Raw genomic sequence first — 21,357 nt, 5'->3', positions numbered from 1 at the left:
TAAAAAAACAAACCAGGTAACCAATCTGCTAGAAAATGTACATTTAAAATGTCCTTGCCACTTTAATACAATTCTCCAAGAACATTTAATGACTCATCATTCTCATAGCTATAATCTTGCCCTCATGCCTTATGACTGTGAATTTCTTTCTAGGAAGGAAGCACAAAACTGCAGTTATATACAAGTAAATTTGTGACTGAAAGAGGTGGTGAGTGTGGGTGCAGCCTTTTCCTACATGATAGGCAGGCATGAATTTTAATCCCCTAGGGAAAAAAAGTGAGTTTCTTTGAAATAAAAAAAGCCCATAGTTTCAATGTTCATTAGCTAACATTTAGCTAGAAGGGTCACCAATCTTTAAATTATTTTTATAGGCAGCTTAGCAGAAGCTGTTTCCATGACAACAGCCAATGTATGGAAGGTAAAAAAAAAAGTTAATGGGCTTTGTGGTGATCTTAATAATGCTCTATAGAAATCATTATTAATCTGATTTTCCTGTTGCTCAGGGTTCCATGCCAACTGCAAAACCAGCTTTCCTGGGACTGGCTGATGTTGGAAATAATGCATTTTTGAGAGCTCCAGTGTGCCTTTCTCTAGGGAGACAGAGAGTTTGGTAATCCCCCCTCAGTCTCTCTTATGAGCTGAATATGGGAAGAGACTATTGCTAAAAAAACAAAAAACGAAAAACCTTACATCACCTCAAAGTAACTACGGAAAGTATAGGTTTGGTCAGAACAACAGGCACAAGTTTTATCCTCATTCTCTTCCAGAATCAACAACAGCAGGTTTGCTCATGAATTAAATGTTATATGAGAAAAAGAGGAATCAGGCTGCTTTCTAGATTTCTGAACTAAGCCACTGGGTGGATGATGGTGGAAAAGGTTGAAGGATGAGCAAAGTGTGTGTAGAGCAATGGGAATAAAAGGTTCTATTTTAGAAACCTCTTCATCTTCAAAGAGATCAAATGTATTACATCATGCCAGAACATTTTAGACCTAAATAACATAGCTTGGTCCAAACAGTTTACTTCATGCACACATGGCCATGGTTTTGCTATAAATTGAATATTGGGCCTGGTGCCCAGAATATGATCTTATTACCACCTGAAAGAATCACTTGTCACTGTTGAGGGATTTTTAACTTGTCCTCAACCTAGTTTTTATTTTTTAAACAGTAATCCTAATGTAGATGTTTTAGAGTCATCAAATTCTAAACAGGATTTAGAATCTATTTGTTTTTGTATCTTGAATGGTCTATATTTCCCAGTATCACCTGACTTTGTGTGTGTTGTGTATATATTTGAGTCACATTGTTTTGTACCAGTGTGAGGGCTGCAATTATCCTTGGCATGTCTTTTAGGATCATTACAAGCCTCTCTGATGTGTCTTCCTCCATTTTTATAATTCTGTTAAGGAGACAAGATTTTAAAAATCAAATAAAAATAGATATTCATAAGTAAAAACAAAATTCCAACTCTGACACAACTAGTAAGACCACTGAACAGTGTATGTTAATATAGACTTAAAAGGTCATATGCTATTATTTTCTATGAATATGGATTCAGTGGAAGAAGTTTAGAATTATACTTTGAAGGAGTTGAATTGTGTCAGGTCACAGGAATGTTGCTTTGAAGTGTAGATTTGGGAAAGAAATGAAAGCATTTATCCTACCAAAAAACTTTGGGGTAAAACAATTCCTAAAGAAATACCCTGCCAATACGGCTCCAACCCATGGATAACATTTTTTAACACATTTTCTCACATCTGATGAGACCATAATTTGAACAAAATTGAGTCCCAGATACTTGCAAAGTCTTCTGTGGAAATCATACCAACTCAGAATAAACTCAAAACTCTTTAATTGTTTTAATATGTTGATGCTTTCCTTTTGACCTTTTTATGCTTTTCCTTATAAACCTTTTTCCTTGTGATTTCTTCTTCCACTTAGTGTCAGTGATGAGGGAAAACCCCTTGATCCAGTAAGGACTCATCTTTCATGTGACATCAGCTTTCTTCAAAGCATTAACTGGGCACCAGCTCCACACAAAGCTGAGCAGAGTTACCAAGGTGTAGGTTGTATCTCCTAAGATCACTTATTTCCATGATCTTCATTATTTTGAAGGCTTTGACACAATTTTCTCTTCCTTGTTGGGAAATTCTATGTGCAGATGAATGCAGAAAGCTTAAGGGAGTCCATTGGCAATGCTTGTCTATGAGAACCAGGGTCAGGACGGAGTATGACTTGTTAAGAATTTGTACCAGGATTGACTTAGGAAATTTAGAAGGAGAAAGAACAACATCAGATGCTTCAAGATTTAGGGACATTGTTTTGTTTCTCATGGGAACTGTTTACCTTCTAGTAGAGGGTATTAGAAAACAGAAACTGGAAGGAAATTTGAAAAGGATAGATGTGCTAAATATAGACCTTTTCTTTGTATACTCTCACCATTGGCAGGAACAATGATTATGACTAATCAAGAGTCTGTCAGCTGCCTTGTGTGGGGATAAGTCTAACAGAAGTTAATAAACTGAAAAAAATTAAATGGACCATGTCAATACTTGGGTTAAAAATAAATTATCTAAACAAAAGCCTGGGGTTTTCTAAGAGTTATGCATGTCTTACATTATTTAACTTAGCAAAACCTAGAATAACTTTCCATTGGATACTTCTCATGAAAGTCATGAAAATACGCTGAAGTGATTTTAGTAGAAGCAAGTCTTAGTGCCTGATATGGGTTGAATTGTGCCCCTCCTCCTCCAATTCACATGTTGAAATCCTAACCCCAAATACCTTCAGATGAGACCTTATTTGGAGACAGGGATTTGACAGAGGTAATAAAGTTAAGGTGAGGTCATTAGGGTGGGCCCTAATCCAATATGGCAAAAAGGGGAAATCTGGCTATTGAGATACCCAGAGACAATGTGAAGAGACATAGGAAGAAGATGGCCATTTACAAGCTGAGGAGAGAGTCCTGGAACAGATGCTTCCCTCACAATTCTGAGAAGGAATCAACCCTGCCAACACCTTGATTTTGCACTTCAAGCCTCCAGAACTGTTAGCAAATAAATATCTGTTGTTGTTTAAACCACCCAGTCTGTGGTACTTTGTTACAGCGGCCCTACAAAATAAAATAGCGCCCAAGAGCCCCATCAAGGACCTACGCCATTGGTTCTGACTGAAGCCTTATGGTTTCATCCATCTTTTCTTTGTCAGGGTGGTTGGTGTCAGACTGGGAGGCCAGAACAAAGATAAAATGTAAGAATCCCAGTGTGTCAAACCAACTCATGAGAAGATGGAACAGAAACACAGAGACACTGGGAGTTTGATTACTCTCATGGTTTATTAATATTCAGATTGAAAAAGGAGCCTTAGAGCCGCAAGTTAACGCTAATTGGCACATTTGCTTTATTTCTTTATTTTCAAAACAAACTGGGTTTTGAATTTTTTCCTTTTTGTTCATTCCATCACATTGAAAAGGAGGAAAAGAAAAATGGTTTTGAATTCACTCGATATTTTGGACTCCTCAGATGAACGGAACATTGCACACACACTTGGAACAGAGAGAGATAGAGAGGAAAGTGGACTCCCACAGGGCCACACGCACCAGATCAAAAAACTTGGATACAGTGCAAGAATTTCCCAAAATGATTGGATCATCATTACCAAAAACTCGCCATAACAACACCAAGAAACAAAAAATGTTTAAGCCACACTGTTTGACTTGGGATCTTTCCTGCTTTTTTTTTTTTTTTTTAATGTTTGCCACACAGAGAGAAAGAGGGCTAGTGGGTGGGAGAGGACAGACTCACAGACGTGAGTAGGACAGGAAGGGAAACTTCAGAGAGGAGTTGAGAAGAGGGTGAGGAGGGACAGGGTTCAGGAGAGGGGAGAGTGGGGATGTGGAAAGCCATTTCTTAAAGTTCAGGCATGTTCTTGGTCCGCCTCACGTTCTTCTCCTTTACCCTCATCCTGCCGGGCACTTTCCTTAGGTTTGGTTTCGTCTACAGCTTCTGAGGAAGAAAACAGATGGGGTTAGGGCAGGGGAAGCAGAGTTAGTATTTTGTCTCATCTGTTCAGATGATAGTGAAATGCATTTCTTCTTTTCATACCACTTCATAAAAGATTTAAGATAAAAAGAGATTATTGCTATCTCAGTAATGTAATTTCCAGGTTCAGAAGAGTTTACCCCCAGGAAATTGTTCAGTGACACATAGGGAAGAGCTCAGGAACAAAGCTGTGATATCGTGGGCTAGAAGTTCACTAAAGAGAAACTACCATGGTCTTTAATCTCTCAGCCTTACAGTTAAGGTATCCACACATGGGGGGTCCACAATGATCTTGTATTTCTTTTGCATTAATGTTAGACTTACCATGAGAGATACTTTATGTGGGTCATTCAACATCCATTCCAACTCTCTCACCCCTTATTTTTAGTATTATAAAGGCTGGAAAGTGAAATACTTGCATTTTCAGCTCCCCTTGGAGCTAGGGATGTCCATATCACACAGTGATGGCCAAATCGATAGAGACAGACTTCCCTGGGAAGACTCCAGAGGAGGTGTTTGCTCTTTACTTTCTCCTATTCCTGATGACTGTGACATCAAACTACCTGGTAGTGCAGCAGTCAGCTTGTGACCATGAAGATAAAAACTATACACTAAGAATGGTGAAGCAGAAAGAAAGAAAAAAACCTACTTGTGACTGACCATACTACTCCTGGACACTTTTCCTCAGACTTTTCCTTATTAATGTGAGACAAATAACTAACTTCTTTAAGCCACTGTAGTAGTTTTTAGTTTCTGGCAGTCAAAAACATTCCAAATGAGTACACTTATCAATAGGGCAAGTGTGTTTTGCTTAATAAGAAAGACTTTGTTTCTTTTTAAAGGATCATTTTTTTTCCTTAGGAAAGAGGTGATTTTCTAATTACTCTTCTTCCTGGTTTCCTGCTAGAACTCAGTCAACTGATTTCATACTACAGACAGCTTACTAGTATGCCAGCTAATGGAAAGAGAATTTGCCTTGACATCACATCTGTTATTAAACTAAACTCCTGTATCAGGGTCTCCAAGACTCCCGCCAGATTCAGCGATTTGCTAGGAGGACTCACAAGACTCAGCATATAGTCCTACTCATGGCTACCATTTACTACAGTGAAAGGATATAAAACCAAAAAAAAACAAAGGGAAAGGTTGTATGGAGCGAAGTTTGGAGGAAACAAGGCAGAAGATTCCATGAGTCCTCTCCTCATGGACTCATACAAGATGTGCTTAATTCCTCTAGCAATGAAATGTGACATGTGTGAGACGTCATAGACTAGGGAAGCTCACCTGAGCTTACAAGTCCAGGGTTTTTATTGGAGACTGGTTGTGTTGGCACCCTCTACCTAGCATGTACCAAATCCAGACTCCCAGGAGGAAAACAGATGTCCAGCATAAACCACATTGTTGGTGCAAAGAGTTTAGGCACAGTGAACACTCTTAGTTAGGAAGTGGTGAGAACCCTCTCAAAATTCAAGTTCCTGCATGCCAGCCAAGGGTCAATTTTTCACACAAGTATTTCTAAGACTTGAGAGACGTTGAGACTAGAGAAATGGGGAACTTTTAGGAGACCATTAGAAGAGCTCATAAAAATGTATGTTTCTTTGAAATCGGTCAGCTATATATTTATATTCAGATAAAGCTGAACATTTATATCCAAACAAGACCACTGCTGCTAAATATAATTTTTGGAATTCCTTCTTTGGACACCTATCTAATAATATTCTTTTAAGTCTCTTCAGTAGCAGAAAATGCTTATCGTTTTGAAAATAGATGTGTTTTTTTAAGAATCAAATGAGGCTGGTCTGGTAAGTAGTAACTATGATAGGTCAGTTTATCTTACAATGACTTGTTTTTGACCAAAGTTTTTAAGTCTGATTTATTTTGTGGGATTTGCAACAGACTGTAAGTTACTTTCAAAATGTAGTTATCCTGGTGAGGCTATCTACTACTACTCATAAAGAATTTTTTAAGACTAGATACCTCCAAGGTGATCATTATTAACTCTTGAAGAACCAGCACACTGATCACATTTTCCAACAAAAATTTTTGGGTGAAACTAACTCAGTTCTGATCTTCATAATACACTATGTACCAGCAGTGTTCCTTGTGTATTATAGAACTTTGGCGCGCTAATGGATCATTTAATTTTCTATCAGAAGAAAACTTCCATATTTGTTAGATCTTTTTGTAGTAATTTTCAATTCTTTCAGATAATTTATTTAGTTCCCTAGCTATGCCCAAACTTTGGAGACTACAGGTATGCCCACAGTGGTTTATCATTTTTACCAGTTCCAAGAAACCACATATTTAGTGCCCTCTTCAAACTGCAAAAGAAACAGAATATTGATTTAAACTGTCTAGAAGAACACAGAAGGATTAACTACGGGAGCAAGAGAAGACTTCAAACCTCTCTTACTAAAATAAAAACTTGGGAGCTATTATGTATGATTTGAAGGAGATTAGGAAACTCAAGATAAAAGGTGAAATCAGGTCGGTTAAGGTGAGAACAGAGGTATATTTGTGAAATAAGGGAACACAATTCAAAAGGAGAAAAAGAAGGAAAAAAGATCCAGATAATTTAAAATAGCCACAGTTTCTGTCCACTTCTGGAGTGGAATCAGGTTAAATCCTTCCAAATTCTCCCACTTTCTCTTGTCATTCTTTGCCTAGGCTCAGGAGAAACAGTGAAACTTGACATGCATCTGTTAATTGTGACAGGAAGTCATTGCTCTCTGTTCCTTATTAAAAGAGCTTCAATATCTACATATTCTTTCTCTCAAATGCTTCTTTCTCTCAAATGCTTCAAGGTGTTTGAAATATAATGATTTATTCATTTAGTTGTTCTATAAATTGGTATCAAACACCTGCAATGTGCCAGACATTCTTCTAGGTATTGAGTAGAAAAGTGAGAAAACCAGTAAATACCCTCGCTCTTCTTTAAGCCTTTTGTAATAAATATTTAATAGGCAATGAAATCCATAATTATAGAATATTGGCAGTGAGAGGGACCTCTAAGGTCACCTAGTGACTAAACCATAAGTCTTCAAGGGTAACGACAGTATCTACTTTTGTACAACTTTGAATCCCCCATGTCCAGCACAGAACCTTGTGCAGGAAAGGCCTTCAATAAATACTTGCTGAATGAGAGAATGAATGGACATCCTCATTTCATAGAAGAGGAAACTGAAGTTCAAATAAAGAGATTTTTCTCTAAATCATATGGTTTGCTCATGTCAAGCCAGGACTAAAATCTAGGTCTTCTACTTGTCCAGGTTTCCCCATTATATCAGGTGGTCAAATTCGACCAGAGAAGGTCAAGAAGGTCTTTATGGAAAGAATCATAAATTGTAACTTTCCTGACCCCTTGTATAAAGTGTTTAGCTATAGCTACCGTATTTGATTCTTTCCAACATGTTTAGAACAGTTCTACATGCACCTGTGTCATTTGATTAATTCTCACAGCTACCTTTATCATCCCAGTTTTATAGGCGGGGAAGCTGATGCACAATAAGACAAAGGAACACACTGTCTGTGAATGGCAACAGTGAATTTCAAGCTAGGACAGAGCCATCTAGGCAGCATCTATTTTACATTGCTCTCCCAGCTCGTCCTTTGCCCAAGAAGGGTGGATGGGCTCAGAGTAGGAGCTATAGCAGGGGGTCCACGGGTGTGTAGGCCTGGAGACTATGAAGTCTAAAAATTGGTCTTTGTAAAAGCAGTTCAGAATAGAGGGAAGAATTCTGATTAGTCTTAAATAATATGAAATCTGGTCTTGGCCCTTTCTGGCACTAATTACATAATTTGTAAATGTTAGAGATGAGTTAATATGTATTCTTTTTAGTATTTTATGCAAAATATTTGATCATCATGGTGAGTTCAAAGATGGATGAATGGCTGAGGCCAGCTGGTCACTCCAGTGATCATGATCCAATTAGAATAAGTAATCACATTCCCCATCTAGAGGCTCAACCTCTCTCTGAGACAGTTGTTACTTAAGAAGAGGCTGTGGAAGCTAAAGACTGAATGGGATTTTCAGTACCAAGTGACATAAAGCAAGTGAGGGAAGTAAATGGGCCCGGAGCTGGCGAATGAGGGAAGCCTGATGTGACAGCTGAAATTCATCAAGTTAAAGACTAGAAAGTGTTCTCCCTATTTCAGTTTAGCTCTGAATAGTACTTTTACTCATATTAAATATGAAAACCTAACATTAATACTGTTATTTTGGTTAAGGCATTACAGGAAAAGAAAGATCACAAAGTGAATCACAGTTGACCCTTGAACAACAACTGGGTTGGGGGCGCCGACCCTCTGTGTAGTTGAAAATAATCCATGTATAATTTATAGTGGGCCCTCCATATACATGGTTCATCTGTATCTGCAGTTCCTCTGTATCCAACATCCAACGTCCATAGATTCAACCAACATGGATCATGTAGTACTGTAGTATTCACTATTAAAATTAATCCACATATAAGTGGACCCTGCAGTTCAAACCTGTGTTGTTCAAGGGTCGACTGTATATATTTCCTATCTATGTGTATATATCATGTGACTAGCAAGCATCCTCACTAGGAATCATTATTAGTCTACCTAGGATGGGTTTCTTCCCCAAAATCAGTCTTCATCCCAGAAATCAACCCTGAAATCCAATTTTATTATGATATAGACTATGCCCCCCAATAAATAAATAAAACAAAAACTGATGATGTGTTTTAGCAGTTTGGTCTAAAAGGGGGAAAATTTGTCTCTTAATAAAATAAAATTGAGCAATTTTAATAATTATTATTTGTATTAAATAAATTCTCAAAAATTACAGTCAATTTGAAGAGATAATGTTAGAATTTGATAAACAGCTATACCCTTCTCCAGCCTTGGCATGTTAGCCTGGACAAAAACATTACTTCTTCTGGGCCCAAAGACCTCTTAGAAATAACTATGTTCACTAGCAGCTGCCATGAATTTTATCATTTCTATGTTACTTTAAAAAGAGAAAATTAACATCATGACAGTAAAGCCATGTATTCTTCATGTTCTAGAGTTGAAGTTTGCTTCAAAAGGGAAGAAAGAAATGTGTTCATTAATTCATTTATTTATTCAGTAAAAGGTCCTGAGCCTTTACTACATGCTACACACTGTGTCATGCATTTCTAATGGTTTCTTTTTTTTTTTAATTTTACTTATTTATTTTTGGCTGTGTTGGGTCTTCGTTTCTGTGCTAGGGCTTTCTCTAGTTGCGGCGAGCGGGGACCACTCTTCATTGCAGTACGCAGGCCTCTCACTGTCGCGGCCTCTCTTGTTGCCGAGCACAAGCTCCAGACGCGCAGGCTCAGTAGTTGTGGCCCACGGGCCCAGCTGCTCCGCAGCATGTGAGATCTTCCCAGACCAGGGCTCAAACCCGTGTCCCCTGCATTGGCACGCAGACTCTCAACCACTGCACCACCAGGGAATGTGCCATGCATTTCAAATGCAATGCAGCGCAGTGGTGATACAACAATGAAAACATCAAGCAAAAAGCTCTGCCTTCTTGGAATTCATATGCTAGTAATTATTGTTTGTGGGAGAAGGGGTGATAAAGGAAAAAGTAATATCTAGACAAGAAGAGTTCAACCCAGAGGGGTATATTTTCTCCTAGGCCACTTCTCTTGGATTTGCAAAGTTGAGCGTCTCTAATGAATCTCATAAATTTTGAAATATGGAAAACTCTAGTAGTTTTCTTATTCTTGACCCACAACTACAAGTCCTAAGAAAGATCAAGACCACATTAAGACAGCAATAAAAATGAAAGTCATTTCTATATCCATTTGGAACCAGGTGGTGGTAGGGGACCCCGGTGGATGATTTCACAGTGGTCCTTGAAATATGTGCCTCTAACTGGCTCTCTGATTCTTGCTGAAATAGATTCTGGAAGCAGCTCTTGTCTTTATGCATTCCATTCATTTCCTCGAAAGGGTGAGAATAGCACGTCTGCACATTCTGTTGGTGAGCAAATACCAGGAGCATATGCAGCAGCGGCTGCTTGTGTGCTCAGCCAGGCAGCCCGGCTGCAGTGCTGCTGGAGAGATGGCGGTGTTCCCAGCTGCCATCGCCTACACTGAGCTCTAATGGCCCTGTTTACTGGCACCGGTCCAGGCCCCTCCATAGCCCTACATTACTGAAATTAGGTTGAGTGGATTTCCCAGTAAAACATTACCTCTTGGGACCTGCCCAGCTCTCCCCAGCCTTGTCAACATTGATTAAATAGAAGCTGCTATCATCCTGGGGCCATGCCCACAATTACTCTACCAATCACCACTGGGCTGGGCTGTTTGCTTCCTTTCCCTTTTGATTTTCACTTTTCTTGAATATTAAGCATCATTACCTCAAAGGCTCAAAGGAAAGTAATAAAAAAAACATTCTGTAGCTACCTCACATACGTCCCTTTGTTACTTACATGGTCTTCCTCTTGAGCTGTGTACCAGATATCAGTCTGGAGCCTGGATCATGGCTTTGGGTGGTCACTTTTTGCTATTTTTTGTTTTTCATTTTTACCATGTTTTCCATTTCAAGTCCCTCTCAAATCACTGAGCCAGTATACAGCATTTTGTGTCAGCAGAGTGGTGCAAGTAACACCTATGCTCCCACTCAGTGCTTTCTGAGACTTTGAAAGCAAATAATCCTATTGCTTATCACACTACTCACTTGAGGATTTCAAAGAGTAGCAAACAAAAACCTAATCAAGGAGAAAATTCAGAGGCGAGGTCCCAGTGATATCTGAAACATACATATACAAGTCTACTTCTCTCAAAAGTTTCAGCCTAGGACCAAGCTGATTTCTGTGTAGCCTTGCTACCAATTAGTCATCTGACCTCAGAGAAGTTACTTTTCCTTTGCCTCCATTTTCTAATCTATAAGAAGTATGGATAGTAATGACTGCCTCACCTTACTGAAAGAAGGTATTTAAAAGCACTTTATAAAATTTAAAGTGCAGCATATAGTATTTTGAGATTTTAATCCAGCCTGTGGGATTTGGGTAAAAAACATCCATCAAGTTTAATAGTTTCATCCCAGGAGGAAAAAAAGCAATTTCCCACAGGAAAAAAAAAATAATCTTTCTCAGATAAATGACTAAGAGGGCTTCTCCCCTAGAATGTTCCTATAAAGTCTCTAAATAAGAATACAAGTGATTTATTAATTAGTCTACTCTGTTACAGAAATTGAGAAAGAATCTAGGATTTCTAACCTTTGGAACAAAATTTAGTGTTTCATTCTGAAACAGAAATGACCCAGGGATTTTTAAAAATTAAAACAAAAGTCAAAGACGGTACAAGTTGGCCTTGAAAACATCTTAAACATTCTCTCTACAAAACGTCTATCAAACCATCAAAAATGAGTGTCCTACCTTCTTCCTCCATTAGAAACACGCAGAAAGATCAAAAATTACAATTTATGTGGCCTGCATAGTTGCCTTAAGTCATTTTTGGAACAAGATGGGATAAACATGTAAAGCTGAATGGAATTAACATGATGTCTTATCATTATTACAGTGAATAAGTCAACTTTTAAAGGCTGAAAATAAAAATAAAAATTTTGGGGGTATTTCCACTCTAGCATAAAAGTCAAGTACACTCACTCCTTCATCCCTCCCCTCAGCTAAATTGTGCTGAGCTGGCAGTTGAATCTATAGATCTTCCAAGGCATTCCTTATGGTTAGGATGTGGGAGGAGTGGAGGAATGAGGAGTCAGTACATTGAAGGCTCCTATGACACTGAGACATTTTGAGAAGGGCTGTGTCAGGGATAGAGAAGTGATGTTGTGATATAGTGTGTTGCTAGTAGTGACTATCCTAAGAAGTTCAGCCTAAAAATTGTCTTACCCTCTTCTGTAGATTATAAATATATTAAAAAATTCAAAATCCCGGGCTTCCCTGGTGGCGCAGTGGTTGAGAGTCCGCCTGCCGATGCAGGGGACATGGGTTCGTGCCCCGGTCCGGGAAGATCCCACATGCCGTGGAGCGGCTGGGCCCATGAGCCATGGCCACTGAGCCTGCGCATCCGGAGCCTGTGCTCCGCAACGGGAGAGGCCACAACAGTGAGAGGCCCGTGTACCGCAAAAAAAAAAAAAAAAAAAAAATCAAAATCCCATCTGACCAGAGTTCAACTCTGCATCTCCCCTTTCACCTCACAGTATCCCAGGTGAGGAGAATCTAGCTAGGAGAAAATCTTAGCTACATCGCTCTAAGCCATTACAAACTCAACTGTCTAAGGTGCCAGGCAGCTAATGTGAATGTGAAAATCTAGCCATAAGTTAAATCCAGTGGCAGGGTCCATGGAGGCCTTGTAAGAGCAGGCATTGCCTAAAAGCATTTAAAAATTTTAAAACACTATCACTGGAAAAATAAAAGGGGAAGGAGTGTCTGGCATATGACTCTTAAATTATATCAGGAAGATACATTTCTGGGCTCTGACTTCAAAATGGAAGCCGTTCTCTTTAATCAGTATAAAAGATAGTCACACTGTATTTGTCTTCAAGAACTAACTCCAAATCAGGAGTCCTAATTAACAGTGCGAACTTTTCCATTTTGCTAAATTTAAATTACTCACATCTCAAGATTTTTTTTAGTGAATGAAGTAAAAAATAAATAAGGACTACTGAAGATTTTATAAAAGGCCTTCCAAAGCAAAAAGAGATACAAAAAAATCCAATTCTCAATATTCTCTCTCCCCTCACTTGCTGTTCAAATATTCTCAACATCTCTACATCCCTACCTATACCTTTCAGATGTCCTAGGCTCCTTTTACAGATGCTGTTGGTGACATTCTCAGATCCCTTTTACCAGGCTCATGTCCCCAGCTCCCAGCTGCTGGAGGTGTTGGCTGCCAATGATCCACACCTGCTCCTTGGGCGGGGGATGTAAACTGAATCACCTCAACCTGAGGTGCCTGAGAGGTCATGCCCCTTCTGCCCCCTGTGACTCCAGACACAGACAATTTCTGTCTGTGATGCAGCTTGTGCTTCAGCACAAATTGTGGGATTAGGCTGAGACCATGCTTTTTCTGAACCCACTTTGCTGTCTTCTTCCCCTGGCTTCTCTTCTTTCTTCATTCCCTTATGGATTTCCACCAATAAAGTATTCACACAAGAGTCCCTTCTCAGGCTCTGATTCTGGGGAATGGGACCAGTTATTCCTTTAACCAAAAATCAAGGACTGGAGATGGGAGGCAGGCCAGTCAATTTCCTTAGTCAATGTACATAGCAAGTCTTCAAGGTTTGAATCATTTGGGTTTGCGGCTTAGTCAGCCCTCATGACCCAGCTCAAATGTTGTTTCCATACCTCCAAACCTATCCTACATGGAATTAATCACTTTCTACTCTTTATTTGTATAGAAATTATATCCGTTGCATTATATCCTAGTTTGTGGTATCTTTTCTAGTCTTCTTGACTGTGACATAATTTCTCAAATGAAAAGTCTGATACATTTGCCATAATTTGAACTCCACAAAGTCAGAGATTTTTTATTTTGTTCACTGATGAATCCCAAATGCTTAGAAAAGTGCTGGCAAATATATATTTTTTTAATGAATCAAGGCATCTATATTAACGTCAACTCCTAGCATCATGCTTATCACAAGATAGGCGTTTAATATATATAGGAGGGACGAAAGTGATGAAAAAAGGGGACAATTCCAAATATGCTTTGTGTCATGTAGATAAAACCTTAATTACCTCAAGCATAAAAACTGTGGACCTGTATTGTTATCATGACCAAATAGCAGAGGTATGCCTGAATTTCAAAATATTGTATTATGAAAAGGAAACAATATAATTCTGCTTTATAGGCATTAGGCATGGAAAGAATTATTCCATCATCTTCCTTTTTTTTTACTCATTTTAATTTTATGTCTTCTAATTTTATAACAAATTATTCTGATATAAAAAACCCAAATGTAAAAAATAGATATCTACTATAAGCATCACTATTTTTAGATGGCACAGGGTAGTGGTTAGGATAGCTGGTTCTGGAGCCAGCTATTTTCATTTAAATTCTATCTCTGATACCAGGACTTGGAGTGAGTTATCTAACATCTTATTGCCTCACTTTCCTTATCTGTAATTGGTATTAATATTGGTACCCACCTCATGGGGTTACTAAAACACTCAAATGTGTTAATTATTTAAAATACTTAATAATGAATGGCATGTTTCAGTAAACTGCTCAATAAATATTGGAGATTATTATTAAGTGAGTGGGAGGGAACTAACACTGGTTTAATGTTTACTATGTGCCAAACCCAGTGCTAAGGGCTTTCACATACTGGTATTCAATATATATCATCCATGCTCTCCTAATCCTTTGTCAGTAAAATGGAAGTAATAATATCTACCTCATAGATTTGTGATGAGCATTAAATGAGAGGAAAAAAAAGACAACCTAACATGGTGTCACTACCTTGCTCACCTATGTGCCTAATAAATGAGAATTATCTTCTCTCTCTCTCCACTAATTCACACGTATCCACTCTTAGACTATAGCCAAAGAGAAACTTTCTTCAAGTATCCTGAGAAAGGGAGACAGAGTTTGTTCCTTATAAAGTTTCTGCTTGTAGAGTAAAAAAAAAAAAAAAAAAAATTATTTGAAAAAAAGGCTTTGAAATCAAGGTCTAAATTCCAAAAATGATCACCAGGGCAAAGCTGACTGTTGGCCAAACTTGAGAGGCATGATTCTATGGTGCAAGAATCAAGGCTGCTAAATAGTAATGTCTCAAAAGACAAGAACTTCTCTGCTATTGCCTCTGCTTCAGAAAAGGACAATCTTCTCTATTTCACACTTAAATGGCAGTCAGTTGATTTCAAAGGAAACCACCTTATCCTCGGGCTTCGCTCCATTGGATTCCCCCCAGTTTGTAGCAAAAGTACATTTACTATACTGACTGAGCAAGAACCAAGGAACCCCTTGCCCTCAGATGTGTAATAAATCTTGTTCCAGTAGGCAAGTTACAGAGGGGATGGCAATTATCCAGGCTTGAGACAGTACATCCAATTTTAAGAAAAATTCCCTGATTCATTACAATTATTGAACCCAAGACTTGAAAGAAACCTAGGACTTTTTGTCCCTTAACCTTAAGGAAAATGATCATTTACAGTGAAATTTTTCAGCTTTATCATGAGAAAGAACTTTCCATTTCCGGAAAGGCTTGCAGTCCTCTGTGGACAAGGCATGTTTGGGGGGAGAAATCCCTAGGGCTGTGTGGAAGACTGCTCTGAGGGGGTTATTCTTTCTGCCTATGCACTGTACTGTCTCATTTCTGGGACTTCTCAAGCATGGAATTCCAGCAAACCTTGAAGAGTAAAGAGATTAAATAAAGATGGAGTAGGAAGTGGCCACTTTCTTACAAGAATTAAAGGCAAAGAAACGCCATACTTCTTTTGGAATCTTGATCAAACATGATTGAAGTTGGCATTTTTTTTCTCCACTAAAGTTTATTCATAATTCCTCTTCCTGCATTTCAGAGAAAGTTAATAGTTTTCTAAAAATCAAACTGCATGTATTTGATGTTAATTATTTAGGTCCATACTTAGGAGATGAGGAAATGTCGGACAGGCTAATTGTGTTTGTTGGTCATTTTTTCATTGAATCTACTCTCTTAGCTATTCTTTCTTGAAGTTTTTCACATTTATCGAAACAAGCTGCTTAGGTATTATACCAGCCATTTCAAACAATTTTGTTTCCTTAGATATTTCTATTATGCTCACTGTTTTCAACAATGAGTCATCCTAGATCTTATCTAGTGATCAGTTACAAAAGTGTAGTAATTTGTGTTTGTCAGACCTTGAGAAAGTTAGTGAACTATTTTCTAGATTATACTTGTTTTAAAAATTCAACCAATGATTTGTAATGTTTTAACATATATTGAGTTAATATGCCATATTACAAAAAATATTACAAATATTTTCAACATTTGTCTTTAAAAGCAAAAGCAGATCTAGATTTGCCAAATCTCATGATCTGATATTTGATTATATGATTTGATTATCTGACTCCACAGTTAAAATACAGAAACCCAAACTAGAAATAATTCTAACTCTATAAGGGTCTCTCCAGTAGTGACTACAGCTGCCAAAAAATTTTTCCTACATATGAATATCTATTGCTTGGATAACATTTAAATTTTGAAAGAGAAGCGCTATACTGATGAGTCATATTCAGCTCATGCCTTGCCATGTCTCACCATGATGTGTTTGGGTAGTAACTGAGATTAGCTAAACAATTATTTATCTGTGTTGTTTAATTTTCCCTTATGGCTGTATCTACACAGCACAAAGAAAACTAAAGACTTGGCAGTTGTCTTGCTAATTTTATCATTGCAAATGGATAAACCACATAATTCAGGACAAAAATACAAAATCTGTATATATTGATATGGCGTGAGCTCCTAATTGTAAAATTATAGAATAATGAAAGCTGAAGGAGATCTTAGAGATTATCTGATCTCAGCCCCTCACTCCCTCTGAGAAAAACTGAAGGTAGAGCATTTCTGTGACTTGCCCAAAGTCTCACAGCTAATGAGAATTCAGTGATCCTCCCATAACACCATGTCTCTCACAACCTTTGGAGATGATGAATTCCACTGCTTGATTTTAAGTGGCATCTCTCTCCAGTAATCCTAAATGCACTGTGTAAGTCTGTTCCTCCCTCCCTCCTTCCCCCTCACTCCCTCCATTCCTTCTCTCCTTTGTGAAATAAAAGGTAAACTCAATATAATTTTACTTTAAGAGCTACCAGAAGTAATTTTAGGTACTCTGGAGGCTTGCAGAACCAGGGCTGAGGATTACTGTTGCATCTAACTTCAACACATTATGCACAACTGGTGAGAGGTGATGTGGATATTCTATATAGAGAGGGGAAAAAATGGGGACCTCTAAAATTGGTGGCTTAGGCTGAATAGTAATCACTGATTATGGCAGGTTTCATAAACTCAGTGACTAAAGAGTTGCTGGGTAATGAAAGTCCAGAAGTAGCTGAAATTACTACAAATGCTGTCATACCTAGAAATCTGTAAGAGATCAGTACTATGTCCTGATAAGAGCAAATAAAAGTGCATATCATTCTCCCATCTATCACCCCCTCCACTTCCCAATGAAAGCAGAGTGTTCAAAAGCCCACTGAGAAGGTTAACTCAATTTTTAAATTAATTTAAAAATACATTATTGTAATGAGAAAGCCCTATAAAAGTTGTTTGTGTTATATGCTTGTGTGCAGGTAAATAGATGCAATCCCCATCTCTTGCTGGGACAATTCATTTTGCACTCATTGTGTATTTTGGCTTCCTAGGGACTGTCAAATTATGGCACTGCCTTTGAATGAAAAATTGCTTTAAGAATCAATAGTACTCACTGGAACACAACCAGAACTATATCAAAAAAGTGATAGTCATATTTGTACTGATTTCTCTCTTTTTAGTGAAGATCTTAGAGCTCTTATATTTAGTGGCAAAGAATGTAATAGCCTTGGCTATTTAGAGACATTGGGACAATGAGCAGTTAAAGAATAAAGATTCATGGTGAGTCTATAGCTTACCTTAGATAGAACCATAGAACCATATGTGTCCTGCCCATCCTATATCACTGCCATTGGAAAAATCATCCTGCTGAAGGCTTTCTCTCTTTTCTCCACTCAGTGTTTTTTCTCTAATAAAACTATTTTCTAAGACATACCTTATGTTCTAGAATCTACCTCCTACTCTCTTCTTTCTTTCAAAACCCTATTTATTTGAAAGTAATCAGACTGCATACAGAGACCTTAGAATAGAAAGGGGCTCTGGAGACCCACCAGCAACAGCTCACCTAATACAGGAATCTCCCAGAATCCTCCTAGCAGACAGGCAGACTCTGCTTCAACAGGCCACTCCAGCTTTAACTGTAAATTCTTCCTGAAGTCAGCTAACCCCTACCTCTCCTAAGTTTTTATGGAGTTCTTTCCTCTAGAATAACACAGAACAAAATATGTCTTCAATATGTTTTCTTTTGTACAAGACAGTCCAAAAATGCAAAGATAACAGCCTCTTTCTTCAAGAAATTTACCAACCTGTTCTTTTCCTCTTCAATCAACAAACTTCATGAAAAAATAAATTCAAATTACGCCTTTTCTTCATCTCACCTCTCTTAGTTCTCTAGGAGCTGACTTCAACTCTATCATTTTTCTAACGGTGCTCTCCTCAAACTCACCCCCTCCCTCAAAATTATATCCACATCATAAGGCCTTTTCTCATTTACCATTGCTCTTGATCTTTTTCTGACTCCTCCTTTTGACAATGTTACTTGAGCTCTATGCTCCAGAAAATAGGGGCAGTTAAGAAATTCTCCCAACCTTTTGTTTTCTGAAGTCTCCCCATCCTTTTATGCTCTAGGAAATGGCTTACTGTAAAATACTCTTCTCCATATGATCTGTCCACTCTCTCTCATGGCTCCAGAAGACTCATGGGTGACTCCCTTGTTTACCTGTAACAAGGCCAAACACCGATCTTTCCTCCTTTGCCTTGAACTTTCTATTCTTTGTTTCATGAAGGAGGATAGAATTCTTTGTCTCTTTGAAACAAGGTAGACCAGTGATAAATAAATCTTGTTCAGTTAACTGACTAGACTTCCCCTGATTGCAAAATAACCTCATTTGTAAATCACCCCACCTGTAATTTGTCTACTCCGCCTATAAAAGTCTAAGGAAAAGCCACCCTGCCAAGAGACTGTGATCTTGGGAGCTGGGGTCCCTATTGCAATAGTTTGAACAAAACCAACTCCTTAATTGTTGGTGTATTTTTGTTTTTGACATCTTCTTAAAATATTCCTTTTTTCTTATCTTTAATGAAGACCATGTTCTGGATCTGTGTTTGCTGTTTCCTCACTTTTCTTGGCCATTCTAGGTCTAGTGTTTGTTCCTTATCCCCTAACAAGACACAATCCAAGATTCAATTCTACATTCTCTTTGCAGGCTCTGCATCTAATAACTCATTCTCTCTAATGACTTCAACCCCGACCCCATAACCAGGTAACCACCACATTTATATTATCATTGTCATATTGTTAATCCCTATACATCACTGTAAGCATATTAACTTTCTTTAACACACGCTTTAATGACTCCTGGCCTCGTATACATCAAATTCCAATTTCTACTGCCAAATACTTCTCTACATCCTTGACTCTACTCCTGGCTCCAATTCTATATCTCAGTCTGTAGTGGACATCACACAACCACTATCGTTACAAATATAATGAGATTGGCTTTATCATTCTTTCAGAGATCCAAATTTAAAATCCTCCCTCTCTATGTGCATCTATCTGTGTCTATTGATTCTCCTTTCTCAGCAACACATATTTCCAATTGAGGCCATGAAATGGAAAAAACAATTAAATATAAGTACTGTACTGATATACTTGATGAAAAATGTGCCAAACTCACAGGGAAAAGAGACTAGCAATACTACTACAGCTTGGGCACGGAGCCAGTAGTAGTCAGAGGAAGGAAGGACAGGTGGGTAATAATAACACAATATCTGAAGTATACATGGTTAAAGGCAATAGTCAAATAGAAGGTCAACAGCAAAGGTAGTCAACAGGCATTGGAAACTGATAGAACACCGCAGCTAGAAAGAGGCCAGTATAGATAGACCATGGACATGTGGGCAAGGCTGTCAGCCAGCAATAGGGTCCCCTAATCATGGGACCAAGAACAAGATTCCCATCTCTAGGAGACAGGATGAGAATAAGGCAGGGTCTTAGTCTCAAGAGAAATCAGAGTACAAATGAAATGAATGAGACAGGGACCTAGGTAGAGCAAAACCAAGATGAAGTTTAGTTAGTGGAACTGTTCCCAAGTGAGAGACCAATTATTGGTGTTTGGGCACAAGTTGACTTGAGGCTGAGCCAATTGTGTGTAGGGCTCTTTAATCCTTCCTAGTCTAGGAATGAGAATGACATTGATTCCAGAACCAGACATAGAACTCAACTTGAAAAACAGATGGCAAGTGACCTCATTGGTGTGGCCTAAAGGGACACGGGACAGTACACCAGGCTAGCACTTCAGGGGGTGGTGGCAACACTAACATCTGAGCCAATAGAGCCATCTCTTAGCACATCTTTCTGCCTCCAAGGTGGCCCTCTTGCGTGCTCCTCTGCTGTCACTGATAGGGGTAACTATAATAGTTATTTAAAGCCTACAGATGATAATGCAAAAAGAAAGAGGAGATAGCTGTTGCCCCAACAAATTATTGTACATCACTGAGTCTAAAAGAGGAGACATGACTTTCCTTGTGATTTAAATGAAAGTGTACTAAATAAAATTTTTTGGTCGTAGTCTCACTATAATTTGCTTGGACATGTTTTATGTCTGCTGTCTGACCCTCATGTCTTTGCCATCACTGCTAAATTCATAGAATTCCCAAAGGCTTTTAAACTCATCCAGGGACCTGGGCCTTCTTGTCCAATGCTGAGACCAAACACAAGAAAATACTAGGGATAGGAAAAATAAAATAGCAGTTAATTTTGTTTTCTAGGTTAGATTTTTATGAGATCTTAGAAGGAGAATTGGTGAACTCAGGGAGAGTTAGTAATAAATTTGGGGATAAAGTATTGAAAATATTCCAAAAATGTAGGAGAAAATGACTTTTTTACTGAAGCTAACTTGAGTATAAATTATATTATAGAAAGAAATTTTATGTGGCAGAATCTCACAAAAGACTACTAGGAACATACCCATAGGTGAACACAGCTTGGTCTATTGACACGTCACAGCTAGGGAGAGCACACAACATGGAACCATGAGACATGGCAGTAAGAGGGGGTTAGAAAGGACTTATCTGAGCTTGTGCTACAGGATTTGGAGGTAGATTCAAGGAAGCAGAGCTTTGCTCTTTATTGGATGCTATCACAAAATAGGTGTCATTTTATGATTGGGCATCTTTTTTTGGCATCACTTTTTTAAAATTTATTTTTTAATTAATTTATTTTGGCTGTGTTGGGTCTTGTTGTTGTGTTCAGGCTTTCTCTAGTTGTGGAGAGTGGGGGCTACTCTTCATTGCGGTGCACGGCCTTCCTCACTGCGGTAGCTTCTCTTGTTGCGGAGTACAGGCTCTAGGCATGTGGGCTTCAGTAGTTGTGGCACACGGGCTTAGTTGCTCCGCGGCATGTGAGATCTTCCCAGACCAGGGATCGAACCCGTGTCCCCTGCATTGGTAGGTGGAGTCTTAACCACTGTGCCACCAGGGAAGTCCCTATGATTGGTCATCTTAATAAATATTATCTAGAAAGAAGGAAGAATGAGGTAAGCATTATCATTCACACAGC

At 38.5% G+C, this 21,357-nt stretch overlaps 1 protein-coding gene across 1 annotated transcript in view; it reads right to left on the bottom strand.

Moving 5' to 3' along the window:
* Nucleotides 1-3,334: 3,334 nt before the first annotated feature.
* The window catches only part of GAP43 (growth associated protein 43), a 94,263-nt gene continuing 76,240 nt past the window's right edge, over nt 3,335-21,357 (bottom strand). The window contains exon 3 of the mRNA XM_060099882.1: nt 3,335-4,007. Coding sequence (XP_059955865.1) covers nt 3,919-4,007 — 89 coding nt within the window. The 3' untranslated portion in view covers nt 3,335-3,918. The remainder of the gene's footprint in view (nt 4,008-21,357) is intronic.

The sequence above is a fragment of the Mesoplodon densirostris genome, chromosome 5, assembly GCF_025265405.1.
Source record: "Mesoplodon densirostris isolate mMesDen1 chromosome 5, mMesDen1 primary haplotype, whole genome shotgun sequence".
Taxonomy (NCBI): Eukaryota; Metazoa; Chordata; class Mammalia; order Artiodactyla; family Ziphiidae; genus Mesoplodon; species Mesoplodon densirostris.
Note: the sequence above shows the minus strand (reverse complement) of the source record. Positions and strands in the feature narration are given on the sequence as shown.